The sequence below is a fragment of the Excalfactoria chinensis genome, chromosome 13 (assembly GCF_039878825.1).
Source record: "Excalfactoria chinensis isolate bCotChi1 chromosome 13, bCotChi1.hap2, whole genome shotgun sequence".
Classification (NCBI taxonomy): domain Eukaryota; kingdom Metazoa; phylum Chordata; class Aves; order Galliformes; family Phasianidae; genus Excalfactoria; species Excalfactoria chinensis.
In genome coordinates this window covers 13652271-13673034 of record NC_092837.1, presented here as the reverse complement: position 1 = coordinate 13673034, position 20764 = coordinate 13652271, and the positions used below count along the sequence as shown (strand labels likewise).

Here is a 20764-nt window from a genome sequence, read left to right as displayed (position 1 = left end):
TTTGCAATAGATGTAATGGCATTTTCTGTCACAGCAGCACACAGCTAAACAGAAGGCACTGTTTTCCTCAGAGCCACACATACAATCACTGTTAATGTTAATGAAAGATATTTACATGTCTCATTAGGAGAATGAGCCCCCAATAACTGACAACAATAAGAAGCTGTGTTTTCTGGAATTCGTTATCCAGAGCACAATGCAGGGCTGTCTTAACATAAAGCTAAGCCCTGATAACAGGCACATGTATTCAGCCCCCGTCTGCTAAAATACATCAGAAGTGCCTTTATTACAACATGCAAATCACTTACATGGGCAAAAATTATTCATTTCTGGGGACTGCTTTTACATCTACTGAGCATGCAAGTGAATGAGCACATAGGAGTTATGATTTTAACCATTTCAGTGGGTTTGATTCTCACCAGAGTAAATTATAACATATATGCAATGCTCTCAGGATCCCAGCAATACAGTGTATGGATTGGAGCTGCTTCTCTTGGGTTGGCTTGCTCATGTGGAGCGTGCCAACTAAACAGAATCTGCCCCTGTGCCACAGTTTTCCCTTGTTCCCTTTTTGTTGTTGCAATGCCTTCCTATTGCTGTACACTCTTTCGCCCTTCCTGACCAAATTTTATCCTTTAAGAATTACACATTTTTAATGAAAAACTGATGACTTTTAGTAGATATAATTTAGCTTCCTTCCACTACTGAACCCTTCATTCACTGCCATCCACTCTTCCCTTCTTCGCTAATCAAGATTAGCTTTGACAAAATCCATGCAATATTTAGCAATTAATCCATATGGTTTTCTATAACATAAAGGGCCTATTTCTGTTATACCAAAAAGCTGGTTTGAAAACCAATAATCTTTTTTTTTTTTCCCCTTCTCCATTTCCTTGACAGTAATATTGATTTTGTTGTCGATCTGTTTGCAACAATAGTAAGGACACATGCCTTGGTAATCATCTCAGACAGGACAGCAATACGACTGCTGCAAGTGGCTTTGGCTGGTACTGGAATTAAGTTTAGCGAAAACACTCGGACCTTCCAAATGGGGACCCAAAGAAAAATGATCTAACGTCTAAGCATGCTTTTCCATCCAACCATTGTATTTGAACCTTAAATCCACATAGCCCATGAAAAAGAGCACTTGTAGAAAAACTGTAGTTTTAATTTCCCCTCTGTGTTTCTTCTAGATTTAGGCTCATATAATTCCAGAAGACAGGCACCTTAGGAAGCCCAGACCATGGGACAGCAAAACACCAAGCTCCTAGCTGTGCATAATGCCTACAGGCCAGCCCTTCTGAGCTCTACTGACTTTTCTGCCTGTCATAAGAGGTTTTAAGATTTCTGTTTAAAATGATTTTATTGGAAATACCAATACCACATTTATCCTATAGGACTTAAAAAGAATGGGAAGAGTAATTTATCTGCAACTGTTAATCCAAGGGAAACTGAGAATTTATCCAAGTAACATGAAAACAAACTGAGATTGTCTGAGTGAAGCAGACTTTGGCTGTAAAGAGTTCTACTAGCTCTGTAAAAAAGATTTGATGCTGAAATTAGTTCTTGTGAGTGACAATGAGTGATGAGTGAGCTGATAGCATATAGCATACAAACAATGTGTACTAACAGCACAATCATTGAGCAGCACCATATCATCTCACTAGCAGATGAAATATTTACTTACTGATTTAAGAGCCAGCTTCCTCAGCAAGGTCTGTGCCCAAGTCCTGCACTCTAGGTGAGGCTGCAAACAAGTTGATCTTTGCAGGTTCCTGGAAGAGCAGCAAAACAGAAAGAAATTCCTAACAACAGCTGCTAAAGCTACATATAATAGCAATCAGGGAATACAAACAAGCAAAGCAAACACAGCCCTCTTATTCACTCTGCTTAAATACATGGAGGCATCTTAGGCAGCAGATGCAGTTAATTTCGTCATTAACATGATTTGATGCAGTCTGTACCCATGTTAAACCCTACATTAGAAGACCTTCCTATTCTTTAGATCTAAAAACAGCTGTGAAACAAAATGTGTTTATTTACTTATTGAAGTAGCAGGACAGAATAATTGTGATAGATACATGTGTTAAGCAGATACATTCAGGAACTGAAATGTTAAGTATAACAGAGTATCTTGAATTATTACAGCACAACACAACAGTCAGAGATCTACAGAAAATCCCAGTACTACCAATTGCCACCTCCTTCTGCTTTTCCTTTGAAGTACTTTCTATTGGCAGGCATTGTGAATTCCTTTACAACTTTCTTTTATCATCCAAATTGCCCGAATAAGTTTTCAAAATTCATTTTAAAATGGTTTAACTTCCCATAAAACTTCAGTCCAGTGGTGATCCTTTTAAGGATGAGAACTCAAAACATTGAACGGTGCCAGTGTTCAGGCAAGATTTCTATCAATCCAGCAATCAACAGTTCTTTATATCCTAGTTGTTAGTGATAAAAAGAACACACGCCCCAGTGTATAGATAAGAGATATGATAAGATAAAGGACAGAAATTAATTGTATCAGCACAGGTTTCAAGGAAGTTCAAGTTCAAGCACAAATCTTTTGGTCAGTGGAAAAATACAAGAGGAATACATTTATGAATCCATCTATTTTCATGGTATCTCATAAGTTCCCAGTTACTATTTTCTATGTTCTTCTCCACTGCCAACATGTGCCTATGAGAGAACTATTAGTTACTGAATAAGCTCGATACTCTGCAACAGCATAGGCATAAACAAAATCTGAGCATCTCAGCAAATCAAGAAATTACACTGTAAAAACTCAACAAGGCCTGAAGAGAATTAGAGCTGGAAAGCAGTAATTTGTCACTACTTAGAGAAGGAGATGTTCACCGGTCTTCAACAAACTGAGTTCTCCATCCCTAGGAGAGAAATCTTTCTCTATGGTTCTGCTTCACTTTGATGTAAATCTGCCTGCAAATAGAGGGCCAGGTTCAGTGAAGTGATCTGTACACTGACCCACTTATTTCCTACCAGTGGTTGAATTGTAATGGTGCATCTTGCCCTAAAAACCATGTGCTCGTATCTTCTATATAATGTGTGGCTATGGTGAATATTTTCTTGCAGTTAAGAGCAGAGAAAACAGAGCAAGCAAGGCATATATATGTTCCTGTATTATTCCTAGAGCTTACTTTAAGAACATGAGAATGTAAATGTGTGATCTTCTATCACAAGAGACCCATGAACCAAGAAGTCTCCAAGAGTGGTCAGTATCAGCTGCTCTGGGTAGAGCTATGAAGGCCTCGAATGTCTTACTGGAAGCTAAGAGAGCATATCTGGAAGGATCTGACCATGCAAACTCAGACATTATTTTGCCTTTTTGAGGTGAATCAGTCGTGTGAGAGAAAGACTCTTCAACTTTAAATAAGGCTTTTCAATCATTTTGAAATTTAAAAACAACAAAAAAAAAGTGCAAGTCATTGGCGGCCAAAGGAGAGCAACACAGATGCAATCTGAGCATTGTATTTCCACCTTTTGGAAGGTAAATTGATTGCCATGAAAAACCCGTACAGAAAAGGTACACACGAAGTTCTACCTTCATTCAGGTCCTGACCCAGCGCAGCTGCATTGCCTCCGCTCCCAGCAAACAGCCATGTTCTTTCGACTCATTTTGACCTATCCATCTTCTGAGGTTTTTTATCTTGCCTGTGTTTGGGGGACGGCATGTGCCATTCTAAAAAATTAATAATAATAAATATTGTTTTGTTTCACCACCACGTTCTCACAAAGTAAGAGATTACTCTTAGTCCTGCCTCTGTCCAGGCTACTCACTGAGCAGAGAGACTGGGGAGCTAGTGATATGGCACAAGTGGACATCACCAAGATGGTTAATTAACAATGGTTCGTTCTATTCAAGCTGACAAATGAAAGAAGGGAATATAAGTCAGCCCAGAGCCTCGCAAAGCTGGCACTGCAAAAAAGGCCATTAAATGCTTTTTCTGATGGAAATGTTTCTGCGGTTTTGCTTGCAGAGGACTGGAATTTCCTACCTCTCTCTTCTGCAGCTATGAGCTTCCTTCCCCTTTCCACCTACTGAGGGAAAGTGTCCAGCTGCAGCTGGGCCTTCAGTGGGGAGCAGTGGGTGAGCTCAGGTCCGTGGGCTGAGCTTGTGGTAGGGGAAGGTCTCATGTACATAGGGGCCCAGAGGTGCTGCAGGGAAACCTGCTCCTTTCAGAGGTTCCTGGACAGGCAGGGGGACCAGCAGGCATAGCTGAGGAAGGGATATTGCAGGCAATGGGGATGAAGTAGAGTGAGATGGGGAAAGGGGACAGCAAACACTAGAGCTGTGGGAAGTGAGCACTGATCAGGAGTTTGGGGTCAAATGAACCCTAATTCCTTGCTTCTTTTCCTTACACAAAGAAACATATTCTTACACGACTTGTGAACTCTGTCAGCTTTGTGAAACGTAGCATACTGCCTTTCTGCCTGCTCAAGGTTCTGCCCCCTCTCTCCTGAGCTCCTGGAGGTGAAGCTTTGCCCACCCCATCTCTCCCTACCATTTGACTCCATCCAGTCTTTCTGGTCTTGTGCTGTTGACAGCTCTTGCTGCCAATGCCTTTTGATAAATAAGGTGGGATTTAGCAAAAACTTTTAGCACCCACCAAGATTTGTGATTCTTTGGTTCCGCACATGTAATGAATCAGGACCACAAATAGCAACAGCAAAGCGTTAACCAGAAAGCAGCATTCTTCAGACTGTACGGCCCCATATCTCACAAAATCTGAGACATTTGTGATGCAACGAGTACAGAACCACAGTCAGGAAGCACACCCATGGAACAGCACTGGGTTCATTGCTGGCTCATTGCCCTCCAGTGGCCCAGCCTGTGGCCCTGCTTCTTCCTACGCTTGTCTGATGAAGGGCTGGCTGGAACCAGCAGGACATGAGCTGATGGGAAGGGATTAGTGGGCCACCCAGCCAAACTGTCATGGCTGGTTGAATTGCAGTTCTGGGGGCTGTGTAGGCTGAGGACGTGGTAAACACAAGGTGGCTCTTCCCCTAAGTGAGCACAGTGAGAGTCCTCCTTTGTGCTGCAGGGTTAGGGCTGTGCAGGTAGAAATTACTACAGAATAGTTCTAGTAGGGAAATTCCCACCTATTTCTTCCAAAGTTAGTACTACCAGTATCTAAGACAAATAGAAACCATTGCAGTCATTTCTAAAACTGCTGGAGCTGTGAGGCAAGAGGAGGTGAAATACCAGAGTTGAACACCATAACACACTGAGTTTGTGATACACTCATCTCCATTCTGTGCTGTTAGCTTCCCCTTCCCATATTGCAAATAATGGCTTGAAAGCAATAAAGCAAGACGTACTGATCTGCACACACTGTGCTTTTCCTCATGGGACAGCAGTGTGCCTTGGTTATCTTTCCACACACATTACACAGCAAGACAACTGATGTTTTTTCTGACCAACCAACTAAGCCATCTATTTAATTATACTCTGGGCAGACTGAAAACTACAAACGGAGATCGCTCAGCATGTTTAGTCTAGCCTTCTTAGAAACAAATCTCTGAGGTTTTGGAGACTGTTTTTAAGAGGCCTTTTCTCTTCCCTCCCTTCCAAATGTCTCAGTTGCTTTTGTTAGATTAAAGCAGTCAGGCATCACAAAAATAGGGGGATGGTTATTCCTTGGCTTGCTGCTGGGTAACGCCTGGTTTGTGAATGGTAATTCCTATAGTTTGTGCTGCTTCAGGACTATAATTGCTTTCTGTCAGCAAAGTCCCATCTGTGGAGGACCTGCTAAGCAATACAGCAACTGTTGCTCACAGCCTGATGCTGTGCTTTAACTTGAGGTGATGGGGGCTTTTTGCTGAAATTACGCAATTAGAAGGAGCTCAAGGAGGTGAAGAGAGTTGCAGGACAACTGCATAAAGCTCCTCAAGAAGGCTGGGCTCTGTCTTTCAAAATCCACTCTGCGGTGAAGGAGTAGAGACTGGGACTGGGACAGGCAGCATCAGCTCCAAAAGCCTCATGTGTGGTTAAGCACTGGGTCTTCACAGTAATCAGCTGAAAGAGAGCTCAGCGTTAACAAAATTGAAGGTTTCTGTAGGAAATAAATGGCTTCGTGTCTCATGGCAGAATGGCATTTCCAGGGGTAGAACAAATGATAGAGGAGGCTGTAGAGAAGAGACAGAGGAAGCCAAATTTGGAAGAAAGAACTGAACAGACAAGAATGAAAAACAAAATGAGGTGCAGGGAGGCTTGCTAAGATTTGGCACTACTCTTGCTAGCCGATTGATTCTTAAATTTAGAGCTGTCTTGCAGCCTGGGGTTCATTGATTAAGAAAATCCCATTCCTCCACACAGAGCTATATAGGCAAATGACAAATACAAGAGATGGACTTGGCAGCACACCCAGAGGTGCTGGCTGAACTGCCAGCACACATAAGAGACATATATAACAACAAAGTCCTGCAAGAGCTATGTGAGACTACGCTGTAGTAACTTTCCTCTCTTTCCAGGTATATTAGGGCAAAGTACGAAGCCCTTGCAAAAATAGTTTTGCAATGTTCTTTGGGTTGCAAAAAATATAAACCTGAATTTCAATCCAAAGTTTTGACTGGTTCTCTAAGAATCCATGTGCTGAGCTGAAATATATCTGTGTGCAGGTGTGTAAGTGCCACATACATAGAGGCGACATATATGAGAATAATTCCTTGTACTTTAGAAATCTCCAGTGGACATCTCAGTCTTGTCTCACTGTGTAGATAATCCACGATCACTAACTTTAACCAAGTGCTTCTATCTGTCTTTTAGAAGAAAAGGACTTTGAAGGGTTCTGTGGAACTTTCCAGGATTAAATGTGTGGAGATTGTGAAAAGCGACATCATCATCCCCTGTCAATATAAATATCCCTTCCAGGTAAGTCTGTCTGTTGGATATACTGATAAGCAATAGTACTTCTTTCTGTCTTTCACTAAAATTCTCCTGCACACTGAAATCCTTAATGAACCCAGAACTGAGATGAATATTATCAAACAAAGACAAAGCAGAGGGAAGTTTGAAATGAACTAGGGACTCAAAGACTGAGTAATCAGAATTTTATCACGTTGGAAACACTATTTTTCGTGATAATTATGGTGTATGAATTTCCATGAATACAGGACAATCTGTTCACAGATGACTTGAAACAATCTGAGTGTTACAGCCTCGTCTCTGGGCCTTTAGGAGCAACAGAAGATGCTGTCGTATGCTGCAAACAGCTGTCAATGAGCAGCCCAACAGGACAGCTCTTAGCCAGGGCTAAGTGGGATCTGCCTGGCTGGGGAAAGCTTGGTGGGGGAAGAAAAAAGAGTGGAATTATTTTTATTATTATTATTATTTTATTATTATTATTTATTTATTTATTTATTTTAAACAGAGGTTATAATTTATCTCTCTGTAGCCTACAAAGCAACTGAGTCACATAGCTGTCTGTGTGTGCCTGCAGGGGCATCAGGCCCAGAGATAGCAAATACTTCCTGTCATTTGAACGGTTATTAACATTGCCTCATCTACACTGCTTTAAGCTTTGAAAAAGCAGATCCTGTCTTTAAACAGAAAACTCTGTTTAAAGAAATTGGTTGAAGCTTTTTCAAAGTGATTGTGCATCAAAGAGATCAGGTCTCATTTGGGTTTAAGTTCTTGGATAAATATTGGAAAAGAAACATAGATTATGTGTTACATCACATTTTAGGCCCAAACATAGTCATCTGATTAAGTTTCTGAGTCATTTTTGTTCTTGTGATGATTTCACTCCCGAGTCTGAAACTTCACGAATGTTCTGTATTTCTCTTCCGTCATTTGTTCATCACTAAGGGCAAGTTTATGAAACCAGCATCCTGGCTGCTCACTGCTCATCTGCTCTAGTTTCTTATTTCCCCACCATAACCCTAGTGAAAGCTATCAAAAACTCTAGAGTGATAGTAGTACAGCAAATCCCCAGGGCATTTCTTGGGATTCATATTGACCAGAAAAGATAAATTTGGCTCCTATATTTTAAGTGAAGGTGATTTAAGAGAAAGTGCTGAGAAACTTAAGTAATTTCCCCATAGGTGCTTCAGAAGAACAGGCTATAGCCAGCATGCAGTGGGCTGGCTTCTGTGCAGACTGAAGTTGTAATGTTTCCATTGGTTTAACTGGCATTTCAACAAAAAATTGATTAAAGAAAAAAATATTTATATTCATCTAGAATTCTTCCTTTATCAGTTTTTTTACTCAGTTTTAGATAAGTAAAAGGCACTGAGGTTATGGGATAGCTCTGAACAGGCTCTATGTAACTTGTTCACAGCATCGTTTTGCATGGATTTACGTAGTTGACACGGGAGTTGCTGCCTGTTTCTTTCCAATGTTCCACCATGCTCAGTACACCCAGCACTGTTTCTAATGGCTGGCTCCCATCTTTATTCCCCTCTTCAGATTGTTCATGATAACTACATCCTCTACGTGTTCGCACCCAATCGTGAGAGCCGGCAGAGATGGGTCTTTACACTGAAGGAAGGTAACAGAACCCCTAAGCCTACTTAATTGTTGAAATTACTTATCCCAAGTCGTTTTTCTCCACAGCTAAAATGCCAAGAAAACATACAAGAGAAGTTGTTTTCTTACATCTAACCATGCAAAGTGGTCATTGAGAATGCAGCTATGGAGTCAAATACATTTGCAAATGTTGTGGGTGTGTTTTCAAAAGCTTTGGAAAACTTGGACATATAACGCTTAATATTTTCTGGGTAGAAGATTTCTCAGCACTGATTAATAGCTACTTTGTTTAGATGACAACCTTCTTAGAGAATCATGATTATTAAGAAACATTTCTGTGGGTAGCTTTCATTTCCTGTTCGCTTCTTGAATTGTTCTGTGGTTCATTACAATGATTCTGAAGTGAAGGTACAATAACTAACCGCTGCATGCAGGAGGAAAAGGTTGTTTAGTTACATGAAAATTGCACCCCTGATTCCCTCATAGCTTTCTCCTGCTTTGTAGCATGAGCTGCTGTTTAGTTCATTTTGAAAACATTGAGCCTGTTTGAGTTATTATTAAGCTCAGTCTTACAGTCAGTTATTCCCCTTCGAGGGTGCACCTGTTACAAGTTTCTGCTTTATCGCCTCCTCTCGTTCAGCATGTTGAGACAATCTGAGTGATCAACAACAATTTTATTTGATTTGATCGAGTAGAAACAGGCCAGGATCATTCTTTAATTTTTATTTATTTTTGTATTCTTTTCAAGAGAATTATTATGGCAAATAGTTTCAAACAGAAGGACCTTCGATTGCTCATACAGAGATTCACAGCTGGCATCTACATGTGCAAAAATATTTAGAGCTGGTGAATCCCAACTGGTCCATCTCCTTCTGATCACTGAGCCAAAGCAGCAGAGCCTGTGTCCTACGTTTATACATACTGCAGAGATGCAGTTTGCTATGAGAATCATCAGTACCTGGTGTACCTGGTTTTCTTTCTGTTTTTGAAACCTTCTTTCTGTGGTTTTGGTGTTTAACAGTTTGAAGAGAGAAATAGAGGAGGCTGATAATATTCACAAAGAATAATGGTTCAAAAAAAAAACCCAATGTAATAATAAGATCCTTTAGCGTAGATCATTTCTGTTCAGTTCTATGTGTCTTTCAGAGATTATGTCAGTACAAACAAATCCACTTTTTCCTCCTTTTTTCTCTAACACTTTCCAGAAACCAGAAGCAACAACAGTTTGGTCTCAAAGTACCATCCAGATTTCTGGATAGATGGCAAGTGGAGATGCTGTGCTCAGACAGAGAAGATGGCAGTTGGCTGTTTAGAGTATGACCCCACCAAAACTGGTATGAGATTTCGTTAAGAGAATCTTGACCCTGAAAGTATTTATTCCTAGAAAAAGTAAAAGATTAAATCTATCTTGAATGAAACATGAAAGTATACCTCGTCTCATTTTGATCAGGAGACATGCTGCTTCTATGGACATTCCTTGTTTTGGTTTATTTTTCACTACTCACGTCACTCTTTGTTTTGAATTATTTTCCTCTGTGGAATGCTTTGTTCCATCTAAGGAGTAAGACTGAAGCCTAAGAACTTGATCAGCTGTGGTCCTTCAACAAGCCATAGCAGCAACTTATTAAGATATTTGCATTCCTTCCCATGTGTCCTATTTTGTCCTTCCCGTATTTCCTCTGTAGTATAAACAGCAATGTAAGTGCTGGCAGATAGGGAAGTCAATCATTTTACACTGAAGACTTTTTCCCCCCTTGTATTTCTGCAATTCCTTATACAATCTGCACATCAGTTTTAAACCCGTGTTACGTTGCTGAGAGTCACCGTGCAGGTGCAGCTGTTGGCGCATCTTACTCTAAACAACCAAGGCTTGTTGTTCTCTTTCTGTAGGGTTTGTCTATATCTGATTCAAATTAGCATTCTTGATTTCATTTCAGCCTCAAAGAAGCCTCTTCCTCCCACTCCCGAAGATAACTGGGTGAGTGCAACAAGGCATGCAACGCTGTCCTTAGTGTCCTGTATGTTTAACTAGCAGAAGTGGAAATATGTTCAGTAATGTTCATCATGGAGCAGTGAGTGTCAACTGTGATAATATTCCCTGGGCTTTTATCTTCTCTTCCTTCCCTCCCCCCATATGTTGTAAATCAGCAGCAATCCACTGCACTGGGTTCAGTCCTTCAAAGATGGCTTGGTGTTACAAATAACTTTCCAATGGTGAGGGAAGCTTCAAAGGTGGTGTTTTGTTTTTTTTCATTCTTTAGAAAGGGAAACTGGGAAAAGGGGTGGATATGAGAAAAGCTTTCATGTTTGCAAAAGCTGCTGTGAAGAGGAGCAGAATAAGCAGCTTTCCAAACTCACTTGTGGGTGGAAAAAGTCACAATAAGAAGTGAGGAGCTGTGAGGTTGTTACGTCCATCTAAGAAGAGCAAGGAGATTTTATCACTGGCATCTTTTAATGGGAGTTTAGGAAACATCTGTGAATAAAGGTTAATTCTGCCCTATGCCTAAAAGAAGAACTAGACAACTGTGTTCTGTGCATGTGGAATTATGTATGAAAACCATTGCTTGATATTGCTAAAAATGCCACATTACCAGTGTACCTTCACAAGCTCCTGTGGTGCACTCCTTGCCTTGAGGTATTGAGCCCAGCAGGCTGTACAGAGCACACCAGTGTTGTCAGGGGAATATCATTTCAGAGAGAATGCCATTGATATGTATAAACATGAATATGATGAGCCTTTTTCCTAATTGGTATAGAAATCATTGCTAAACTCAAAGGAAACCTTAGTCATGGCCATATATGACTATGAAGCCCAGAATCCGCAGGAGCTGACATTACAATACAATGAGGAATATCATGTGATTGACAGCTCTGAGGAACATTGGTGGCTGATTCAAGATAAGAATGGGTAAGTGCTTTTTCAACATCAAATGAACAAATCCTTTCTAAGTCCAATTTGCTCATCTACTAGCATTTATTCTGCTCTCTAGTACAACTTTTGTGCAGTATCTTCTGATACGTACAAGAAAGAGAAACAGAAGGCTCCTTCACTTGGATGCTGCAAAAGAAAAAGGACCCCAAAGTTGAATTTTTGAAGAGCAATCCTTAGCTCAAACTGATACTTGCTGTCAAACTTTTGGGGATAAATTTGTGGAAACTGGAATGCGCTTCGTGGGGAAAACTAACACAAAAATTAAACTATAGGATCCTCAATATGAACAATGATGGAAGCCATGCATTATTTCTCCTCAGTTCTCCTTGTTTATCTGGGCTGGGGAGGATTTCAGTTGTTTCCATCACCCATGAACCCTACAAAACACGTAAAACCCAGCATTTCTATCATGCAAAGAACAAGGTTTCTGGCCAACAAATCTTTCAGGGCTGACTCCTATGGATGCAGAGAAATCCTGTCTCTAGCTCACACGTGCTGTGTCACATTTTCACAGGCATGAAGGCTATGTGCCAAGTAGCTACCTGGCTGAAAAGTCACCCGAGAACCTGCAAATATATGAGTAAGTTGTGCCTGTGTTTTTGTTATAACTCTACATGCTGGATTTGTTACAGAAGCTGCAAACCTCAAAGGTCCCCACCCCACACTGTGTTGTCACTTTTGCTGGAGACTCTCAGCGCAGAGGCTTTTCAGCAGGAACTTCAGTAACCCAGAAATGCTGACATGCAGTCTTTTGCTGTTTTCAGATGGTACAATAAGAACATCAGCAGAAGCAAAGCAGAAATGCTCCTCAGGGATGAGGTAAGCCAGTGTTTACGTACAGGTCAGATGGGCGATAATCATTAATTAATGAGAACAGAGGAGCAGCCCATGAGTGCTGCTTTGTGCAAGGGTGAACTGAGAGCCAGGTCCCTGCTGTGCTTCCATCCCTGAGCCATGCATGGCATGAGGCTGGTGGGGATCCAAGCACCAGCAGTCCCCAACATCATAGCAGCTGGAGGCGGGCAGCAAGCTGTGCCGCCCTCACCCAGGGCAATGAGATGATGGAAAATGCCTTTTCAGAGCAGTGTTGGCTGAAAACTCAGATTGGAGCTCATCACAGCTCTGCTGGAGGCCAGAGAATGCCGGTAGTTCTCTGAAAACTGAACTAATCTTGTGCTGTGGTATTTTGGGTGAAAGCCAAATGTATGGGTTGGGGTCATGCTTAGCTCTGTGTATGTGCATACACACATCTCTCATCTTTCAGCAGAGACTGGGTTTTCCAGTGAAGATTGTCATGCAAATAAAGAGAGTACACTTCTTGTTCACATTTTCCACACAAACACAATGTTAATTTTTACAGTGTCAGCTCTTACACTAACAGGAGACCCAAATAAAATGCTGAATGACAGGACTTAATGAAAATAGGAGCTTATTTTTGTGCGGTTTAAAATAATCTCTTATCTCCTACGAACTCCCACAGGATGTAACCATGCAGGATTGAGTGAACTTATTTTTCCTCCTGATCCTTCCATCGCAGCTTTTCTGTGGCTGTTACCCCTGTTTGGCTGCAGACACTTCTGGTTCAAAACCTCCCATACCTCACAGCTCCCACCAAGCATGCAGCCAAGCACTTGAATGGTCTCTGGCCAGTCTTGTTCCCACATGAGAGCGAAGGAAAGAATGGTACTGAAAGGAGCTCAGCAGGATGCTACCCCCAGCTCTCTTCTACCTGTGCCAGCAAGAGGCTGAGGCAGGCTGTGCTTGGTGGCTTAGCCTTGTGCCATGTGCTGCGGGTGGGATTTGTCTGGTAAAGCTGATAAAGCTCCTTCCAGCTTTGTCAGAGAAAAGACAGTCACAGGTTGCTGCATGTCAGCTGTCAACATTAGCAGTGTTGAAATGAAGGAAGCCTATTTTTTGTTTTTATATATAGAAAAGGAGAGAGAGTACATGTATGTGGAGGGATTCCATCAGGTAAAGCAAAGCAAAAATAATCAAGCATTTGAAGTGCCAAATATAAAAACATCTTTCTCTGCAAACATAAAAAAAATTACGTTTTTTACTATCAGTGTATAGTCAGCACAGCACATTGACTCCTAATTGTCGTGATAAATCTTCTCCTCTGCTATCTGATTCGTCAGGGTTTGGCCCTGCAGGCCTATGGAATGTTTTAGCATTCAGATGAGTAGAAAACAATTACAGTGAAAAATTGGAAAGGAAAATAGTTCTGTGAGTGCCTGAGAAGAGATAGCCTGCTTTCCTAAGCAGTTATATTTAGATATTGGTTGGCTGGTGTACTTGTGAGCACAAAGGATCTTGTCCAAGTTTTTCCTATTTCTGGTGCACTAGTGAATTATCTCTAACATGCTCTCATATGGATTCTTCGGTGTTGAATAAGTAACACCTTCATTCTGTAGCTGCTCTCTGTGGTGCCCATTTTTGTTGAACTTGTCTGAAACTAAGATCACCAGTGTTCTCTCAGATAAGGTTGAAAGCAGTCAACATTTCTTGAGGAGAAGCTTGGAGGAACAGAGACCTGCATTCATGTGTGCCTACACCCACACGCACTCAACATGATTGCATAAGTCCCATTTCCTCAGGAAATCAAGCTAAAAATACATGGCAGACAAAAGAGACCTGCTGGGTGTACCTGCAGTTCCTGAGCATACAGCAGGGCAGAGCATGGAGTGGCTGAGAGCTCCTTTTTGTCTGCCATCTTTAGCAAAACCTCGTGTCCGAGCTGTAGACAGGGCTGAAACGAGCAGAGCTTTGCCTCTGGCCTGCTTCTTTTTCTGTGATGTCTCTAACCAGTTTTCTCTCCTCTGATCTTATTACAGGGTAGAGAAGGTGCCTTCATGGTGAGAGATTCGAGGCAGCCTGGCATGTACACTGTCTCTGTTTTCACCAAAGCATTGAGGTACAGCTGAGCTCAGCAGCTTTTCACATCAATTACATCAATGAAATGGCTCCTATGAGAGAGTAATCTCTGTAGTTGATTTGGCATCATGAAGATATAGCAGAAGGCTCATTAAAACGATAGAGAAAAATGCTTCCAAAAAAGGCAGAAGAGTTAGCTGCCATTTGCGAAGCAAAGCATATTAAAGGCTTCACTTCACTCTGCATCAAAATAAGTGCCTATAAATAGTCCCTAAGACATCACCAGGCTTGTAATTTTGTTGAAATTTCCTTCCCAACTGAAGTGCCTGTAGGATCAACACAGGCTATGTGCTGGATTCATCTGAAGCGGATAATACAAGACCAGTAAAAGGGTTTCTGTCATGGGGCTATAAGTTTTGTTTCAGAACGAGGCAGAGGAATATAGAACTCAACCTGTTCTTATTGAGAAACCTCAGCCTTTCTAGAGTTGAGACTATTTATCAGTGAGAGGGAGAACATAGAAGTACAGTTTTCACTACCGATAGCAGCTCACTCCTCGCTCTTCACCCATTTATTATAAGGAAGGTTGTCCTGTTTCTTTGCCCTCTTCCATCTATACCCCAAATTCCTATCTTTGTTGCTGTAACCTAATTTTTCTCAAAGAAAACTTCATCTTTTTCAGCACGGATAACAATCCTGTTATAAAACATTACCACATCAATGAGACAACTGACTTTCCCAAGAGATATTATTTGGCAGAGAAACACGTCTTCGACTGCATCCCCGACCTCATCAACTACCACCAGCACAATGCAGGAGGTAAATGAATGCTAATGCCAGCTAGGGAAGTTGTTGTTTCACCATTAGCCAGGTGACTGTCCTCAAGGGAGGAAGGCTCTCAATCACTCCACTCTTACATTGAAATATTACCCTGGCACTGGAACATCTGTAAAACAGCCATCTTGGCTAAGCTTCCAACTTCTTCATTCTGGTGATCCTTCTGAATATGACTAATGCAAACGTCATACAGACAAACAATAGAGAGTCCTTTCATTCTCAAGGAGTGTGTCAGCAACTGCTGGACAAGCTGCTTGCTTGAGATAAACTGCAGTGCCTTCTTGACTTTGAGGTGGCATATCCCTGGGCCTTGATTTGGCACAAGTTTAGGGGCATGGCCAAGATCCACAGCCAAACATGGGAGTCATCAAAGGCTACAGCTCAGAGTACCAAGGGAAACCATTGGCTTCAAAAATATAAATGTATACTTTGGAATTTCATCAGTTAATACGGACTCATACTTGCTGACAGAGCAAGAGTGAAAAATAAGCTGAAAGTGATCAGAACTGGCTTCCTTTGAGCAGGCAGGAAATTACACTGAGCAGAGATTCAGCTGCCCTCAAGTGGAGCTGAGAACTCAGTACAGTAAAACCTGCTGACTCCCTTCTGGGGAGAAGAACAGCCACACTTCCCATAACTGTGACAATAACTGGAACCCATCTTTCCTTCTGTTATTCAGGTCTTGTTACTCGTTTGCGGTATGCAGTGTCTTCTTGGAAGAAAAAGGCCCCAATCACTGCAGGGCTGAGCTATGGTATGGAGTTATTCTTTTCACCATATGGGAATTACACACCTCCTTGGTTATCTGGGTGAAGCTGAACATCCCCACAGAGAATGAAGAATTCTCATGTGACCATCAGTATAATTGTTTTCTTCAGATCTTTACACTGCACCATTCCAAACATTCTTGGAAGCATCAAGAGAACTGAGAAACATGATGTGCATAGTAGTATACACATACACTAGAAACAATCTTCCCTGAAGAACTGGATAGACAAAAGAAATAGAGGAAAAAATGGGAATGCTGTTATTCTGGTACATGAACTGCAGCCTGGACTAGTGAAATGAGCCACCAAAAGTCACACAGATGATTTAAGTCAGAGTCAGAAACTCTCACTCAGAGTCCTGTCTTAATATTTAACCCACAAAAGCTTTTTCTTTGACATTTTGCTGCTAGATCCTTACTCTTTCTTTTGCAATCAACAGGAAAATTGGTCATTAATCCCTCTGAGCTCACCCGTGTGCAGGAAATAGGCAGTGGTCAGTTTGGGGTGGTTTACCTTGGCTACTGGCTGGAGAAGACAAAAGTTGCCATAAAGACCATTCGAGAAGGAGCGATGTCTGAAGAGGATTTCATCGAGGAGGCTAAGGTCTTGATGTAAGCAGTAGGTTCACCACAAAAATCAGACCCTGTATTCAGTAAAGTGAGCCACAGAGTTATGATAATCTTCAGGAATATGAATGGGGGATTTAATTTTGCATTATCTACTTTCCAGCTAAATAGTATAGAGAGATAGTATAGAGAGACATCGTTTTTATTAGAAATAATTAGATTACGATATCTCAAAATTTGAGGGAATTTGTATTTAAAAAGCTTGCCTGCTTTTTTGTTTGTTTCTATTAGCACAGCTGACAATATTTGCATCTGATGTTATTGCCTTTATTTCTACTTTTTACATCTCTCTCTCTTCAAAGAAACAATTTTTTTTTGTTATTTGATCTGATGATTAAGAATGCAGAAATGTCTTCTGGTGATCACTACCATTGAAATGAGATATACTTAATGCTAAGCAGCTTGAAGTTAGAGCTGGTCCACATATTTTCTCTTCTCTGTGTTCATAGTTGCTCTTTGCAGAGAGAAGAACACAGCAGGGTGACAAAACATTTTCTCTAAGCACAATGTCTGTAAGGACAGAAAGGACTGAGCAGACTTCAGCCTCTTTTTCCACCTCCTCTCCCTGTCCCACAGGAAGCTGTCTCACCCCAAACTAGTCCAGCTTTACGGAGTGTGCTTTGAGAACACTCCCATTTGCCTGGTGTTTGAGTTCATGGAGCACGGCTGCTTGTCTGACTACCTCAGGAGCCAGCGGGGCAGTTTTTCCAAAGAAACCCTCCTGGGAATGTGCCTGGATGTGTGTGAAGGAATGGCTTATCTGGAACAAAATTCTGTCATCCACAGAGACCTGGTACGTTGCCTCCATACAGACATCTCCACTCTGACTTGGCTTTCTCTCTTCATTAATTTCAGCTTTCACACTCCTCCTGCCCATCCACTGGCACAGGAACAATATCTCTTCTTTTTGCAGAAGCAGCACCAAAGCTTTAGAAAGAAAAAGCATCCTCTGGAACGCTGATAAATCTGTTTCTCTTTGTTGTTGAGAAGAAACAAGAACATAAATTTCATCTCTTTGTCTCAGTGGACTCTTTTACTTCCCACAGCTCACAGAATCTCATCGCCTTTCATCTCTAAAACAGCAAAGATACCAAAAAAAGCTATTCTTACATAGGCGTAAACAACATGCATTGATGATAAACTAGTTTTAATTGCAGTGGTCAGTAAGCTGCCTCATTTACTTCTGCCATTTTGCTGCAGGACTGTGGGCAGCTGTGGATATTTCAGTCTTTCTCTGCCCTTTCTGGGTAGCAAAGGCATGCATCAGACTGATGGCTGAATGGCTTTGCTGGCAAAAGAAGCACACTGGCTGTAAAATGTGCAGAAAGCATTAGGTTGAAGTTCTCACCTTCTGTGTATAGTAGGATACCATTCTGATTCTCCTATTTTGAAGCACTGTGTAAAACAGGATAAGAGCAACGAAGTGGCAGTGATGGTCTTTCGGGACTGACCTTCTGCCTTTTCTGTTTTTGTAGGCTGCTAGGAACTGCCTGGTGGGGGAATCTCACGTGGTCAAAGTGTCTGACTTCGGGATGTCAAGGTAATACCACAGTGGCTGCACATGGGGCTGTAGTGAGGTACCGGGGTTGCTCAGCATGCTCCCTTCTTCTCCTTTTCCAGGATTGTTCTTGATGATCAGTATACCAGCTCTACAGGGACCAAGTTTCCAGTTAAATGGTCTGCCCCAGAGGTTTTCTCCTACAGTAACTACAGCACCAAATCAGACGTGTGGTCATTTGGTAAGAAACTCTTATCAGAATGAAAGAAAAAAAAAGGAACAAAAAAAAAGAAGAAATATCAGCTAAATATCAGCTCAGAAGGATGTGGAGGCTTAGTGCTAAAGTAAAATGTTCTAAACACTACATCTTCGGGGTTCCAATGGTGTTTTGCTTGAATAATAGCTTGGAAAATCAAGCCTAAATCATCCAGGTGAAAGGAAGAAAGGAACAGTAAACTACCTACACGCACTGAAGCACTCCAGATATTGCCAATATAATAATGTACTGTACCCATACAATGCTATTTTATGATGCTACTGAATGAGTAACCAAGAAAATGTAGGAGAGTCAGAAGGTTCCTAAGAAAAAGGAAATAGGGACATTTAGGCATTTCATCTCTCTGACCACCACTCCAAAGCACTGAAGCTTCATTCAAAACCTCTGCCTGTGGGTTTGTTTTTGCTGACTCTGTTGGCTTTTTGTTGATCTGAAAAATATTATTTCAGTGCTGACCTTTTCTCACCTAATTTCTCACTCCCCAATGCATTGTTCTATGATTTGCATCTGTTCTTTGGTATCCTTTCTGGATCCTCATAGATAAGAAAGCTGCTGTATGTTTTTTTTCCCCACAGCCATTGCCACTGGCACACTGATATGCCTGGCCTACCTCCAGCTAACATGCAAATAGTGGCAGTGCAGAGTGAATCGGTACAGTGTGTAGAGCACAGCACACAGTCAATGGGGTGCCACTCAGCTCCGTGCCTCGCAGTAAATAATGCAGGGTTATACCCTTGGCTAGTCTGTGCTTGTGAGTTCTGTGCTTCCCTCTGCCCTTCCTAGGAGCTGTGTGTGGTTGATGCTGGGTGAAGTGATTCATCCCCGGGATGGGTTATAAGCAGCATCAGTCAGCCCTCCATAAGATCTGCAGGCACCAATGCAGTACATCTGTCAGACTCATTATCTGCCCCTCCAGTGGGGTTTGCATAAGAAGATTCTTCTGTCATCTCATGGTCTCATGGCTGTGAGAAGCTTTCTGCTCCTCTACTCTGCAGTGCATTCATCCCTTCTGCCAGGCCTGAAGTCCTGCTGTGACCATGAGAACAAAATGGGTGGAAGAAATTCCCAGTGCTGGGAATCTGCACATTAGGGCAGTACAACTGCTTGGTGTTCAGCAGAGCCAATATCAGCGGTGATGGGATGAAATCTCATTGCACATCCCTGTTTGAAGAATTAGAAGCCAGAAAGCAAGTATTCTTTAGTAAAGCTGACTGCAGTGTTACATAATTCTGTGTCAGATTAGTCTGTCTGTCTCTTCTTTCTTTACATTGTGAACAGTTTAACATCAGATGACCAAAGAAAGCAAGCCTAGTAGTAACACCAGAACTTGCATTCACTTTATCTGCAGTCCTTTTCTGATCTGATGGCCAACTCTGACCAATGTCCACCGTCGTTTTGTCTTTGCCTATCATTTACTACACTGGATAAGCACAAGTTTCTGTACTGCTCTGATCAGTAATCATAGGAAATTATATGAATGTTTAGGAAAAGCAAAAATACATGCTGCAATCCTTTGAAATTCCACCATGATTGCACTGTACAGCTGTGTTAGGCCCTGATTTTTCTGATGTGTGCTTCAAATCTGAGCAAGAATGCTTTTCCAAGTAACAGACACCAACACTGCGCTTCAAAGATGAGTGGGAAAGAAGCTGTGGGCCTGCTGAGAACGTGATTTGTGTCTTTGTAATTGTTCCCATTTGTTTGCTTTAGGAGTGCTGATGTGGGAGGTCTTCAGTGAAGGCAAAATGCCCTATGAGAATCGCACCAATGGAGAAGTGGTAGAAGAAATCAATGCAGGGTTTCGGCTCTACAAGCCCAAGTTGGCCTCCAAGGCTATTTATGAGGTGATGAGCCACTGCTGGAGCATGGTTAGTATTTCACTGGGAAAGCACTGCTTCCCAACAAGAGCTGTCTCCCCTTCGGCATTTAGGAGAGTTTGCACCTCACATGCTAATACAAGATACAGTGCTGGAGATGAGGCACTCTGTAGCTATCACTGTGTTAGTAAGATGAGTTAAACATTCAGGTCTTTGCCTTTTATTTAAGCTGCTGTCTCTATAGAATGCATTGACATCACCGAGAAGTCTATACAGTGCACAGAACTCAAGTTAGTTCAGCATTTTGCTTCCTAAGGTAGCTACAAATCAGTGGTGCTCAGTTTTAATGTGGATGGCAAAAAATGACAGCCTGCCCCTTACAAAGTACTCTGGGGAAAATTCACATTACTAGAGAAGAAACACGGTGCAGAAGGAACGTCATTCTTCCATTGGCATTCTCTCTATAAGAATGGATTTTGTTTCTGTTAAAACTCACCTTTCTCCACAAGGTTTTCCTTTCTAACCTCACCATACCTCCCACACTGACATTAATATTCTCTCTCTCTCTCCTTCACTCAGAGGAAAGAAGACCGTCCGTCCTTTTCTCTTCTGCTTTATCAGCTGAGTGAAATCTCTGAGTTTGATCTGTAA

At 41.7% G+C, this 20764-nt stretch overlaps 2 protein-coding genes across 4 annotated transcripts in view; one reads left to right on the top strand and one right to left on the bottom strand.

Annotated features, from left to right (window-relative positions):
* C13H5orf58 (chromosome 13 C5orf58 homolog) overlaps positions 1–1852 on the bottom strand; it is a 12612-nt gene extending 10760 nt beyond the window's left edge. For all 3 annotated transcript variants that reach the window (XM_072348201.1, XM_072348203.1, XM_072348202.1), the window contains exon 1: positions 1688–1852. The gene's annotated coding sequence lies outside the window, so the exon portion shown is untranslated. The remainder of the gene's footprint in view (positions 1–1687) is intronic.
* The window catches only part of ITK (IL2 inducible T cell kinase), a 22921-nt gene extending 2157 nt beyond the window's left edge, over positions 1–20764 (top strand). The window contains exons 2-17 of the mRNA XM_072348200.1: positions 6785–6889; positions 8426–8507; positions 9691–9819; positions 10423–10463; positions 11242–11393; positions 11932–11997; positions 12182–12236; positions 14252–14331; positions 14974–15110; positions 15808–15882; positions 16335–16506; positions 17098–17314; positions 17997–18061; positions 18142–18260; positions 20007–20164; positions 20693–20764. Of these exons, the coding sequence (XP_072204301.1) occupies positions 6785–6889; positions 8426–8507; positions 9691–9819; positions 10423–10463; positions 11242–11393; positions 11932–11997; positions 12182–12236; positions 14252–14331; positions 14974–15110; positions 15808–15882; positions 16335–16506; positions 17098–17314; positions 17997–18061; positions 18142–18260; positions 20007–20164; positions 20693–20764 (1725 nt within the window). The remainder of the gene's footprint in view (positions 1–6784; positions 6890–8425; positions 8508–9690; positions 9820–10422; positions 10464–11241; positions 11394–11931; positions 11998–12181; positions 12237–14251; positions 14332–14973; positions 15111–15807; positions 15883–16334; positions 16507–17097; positions 17315–17996; positions 18062–18141; positions 18261–20006; positions 20165–20692) is intronic.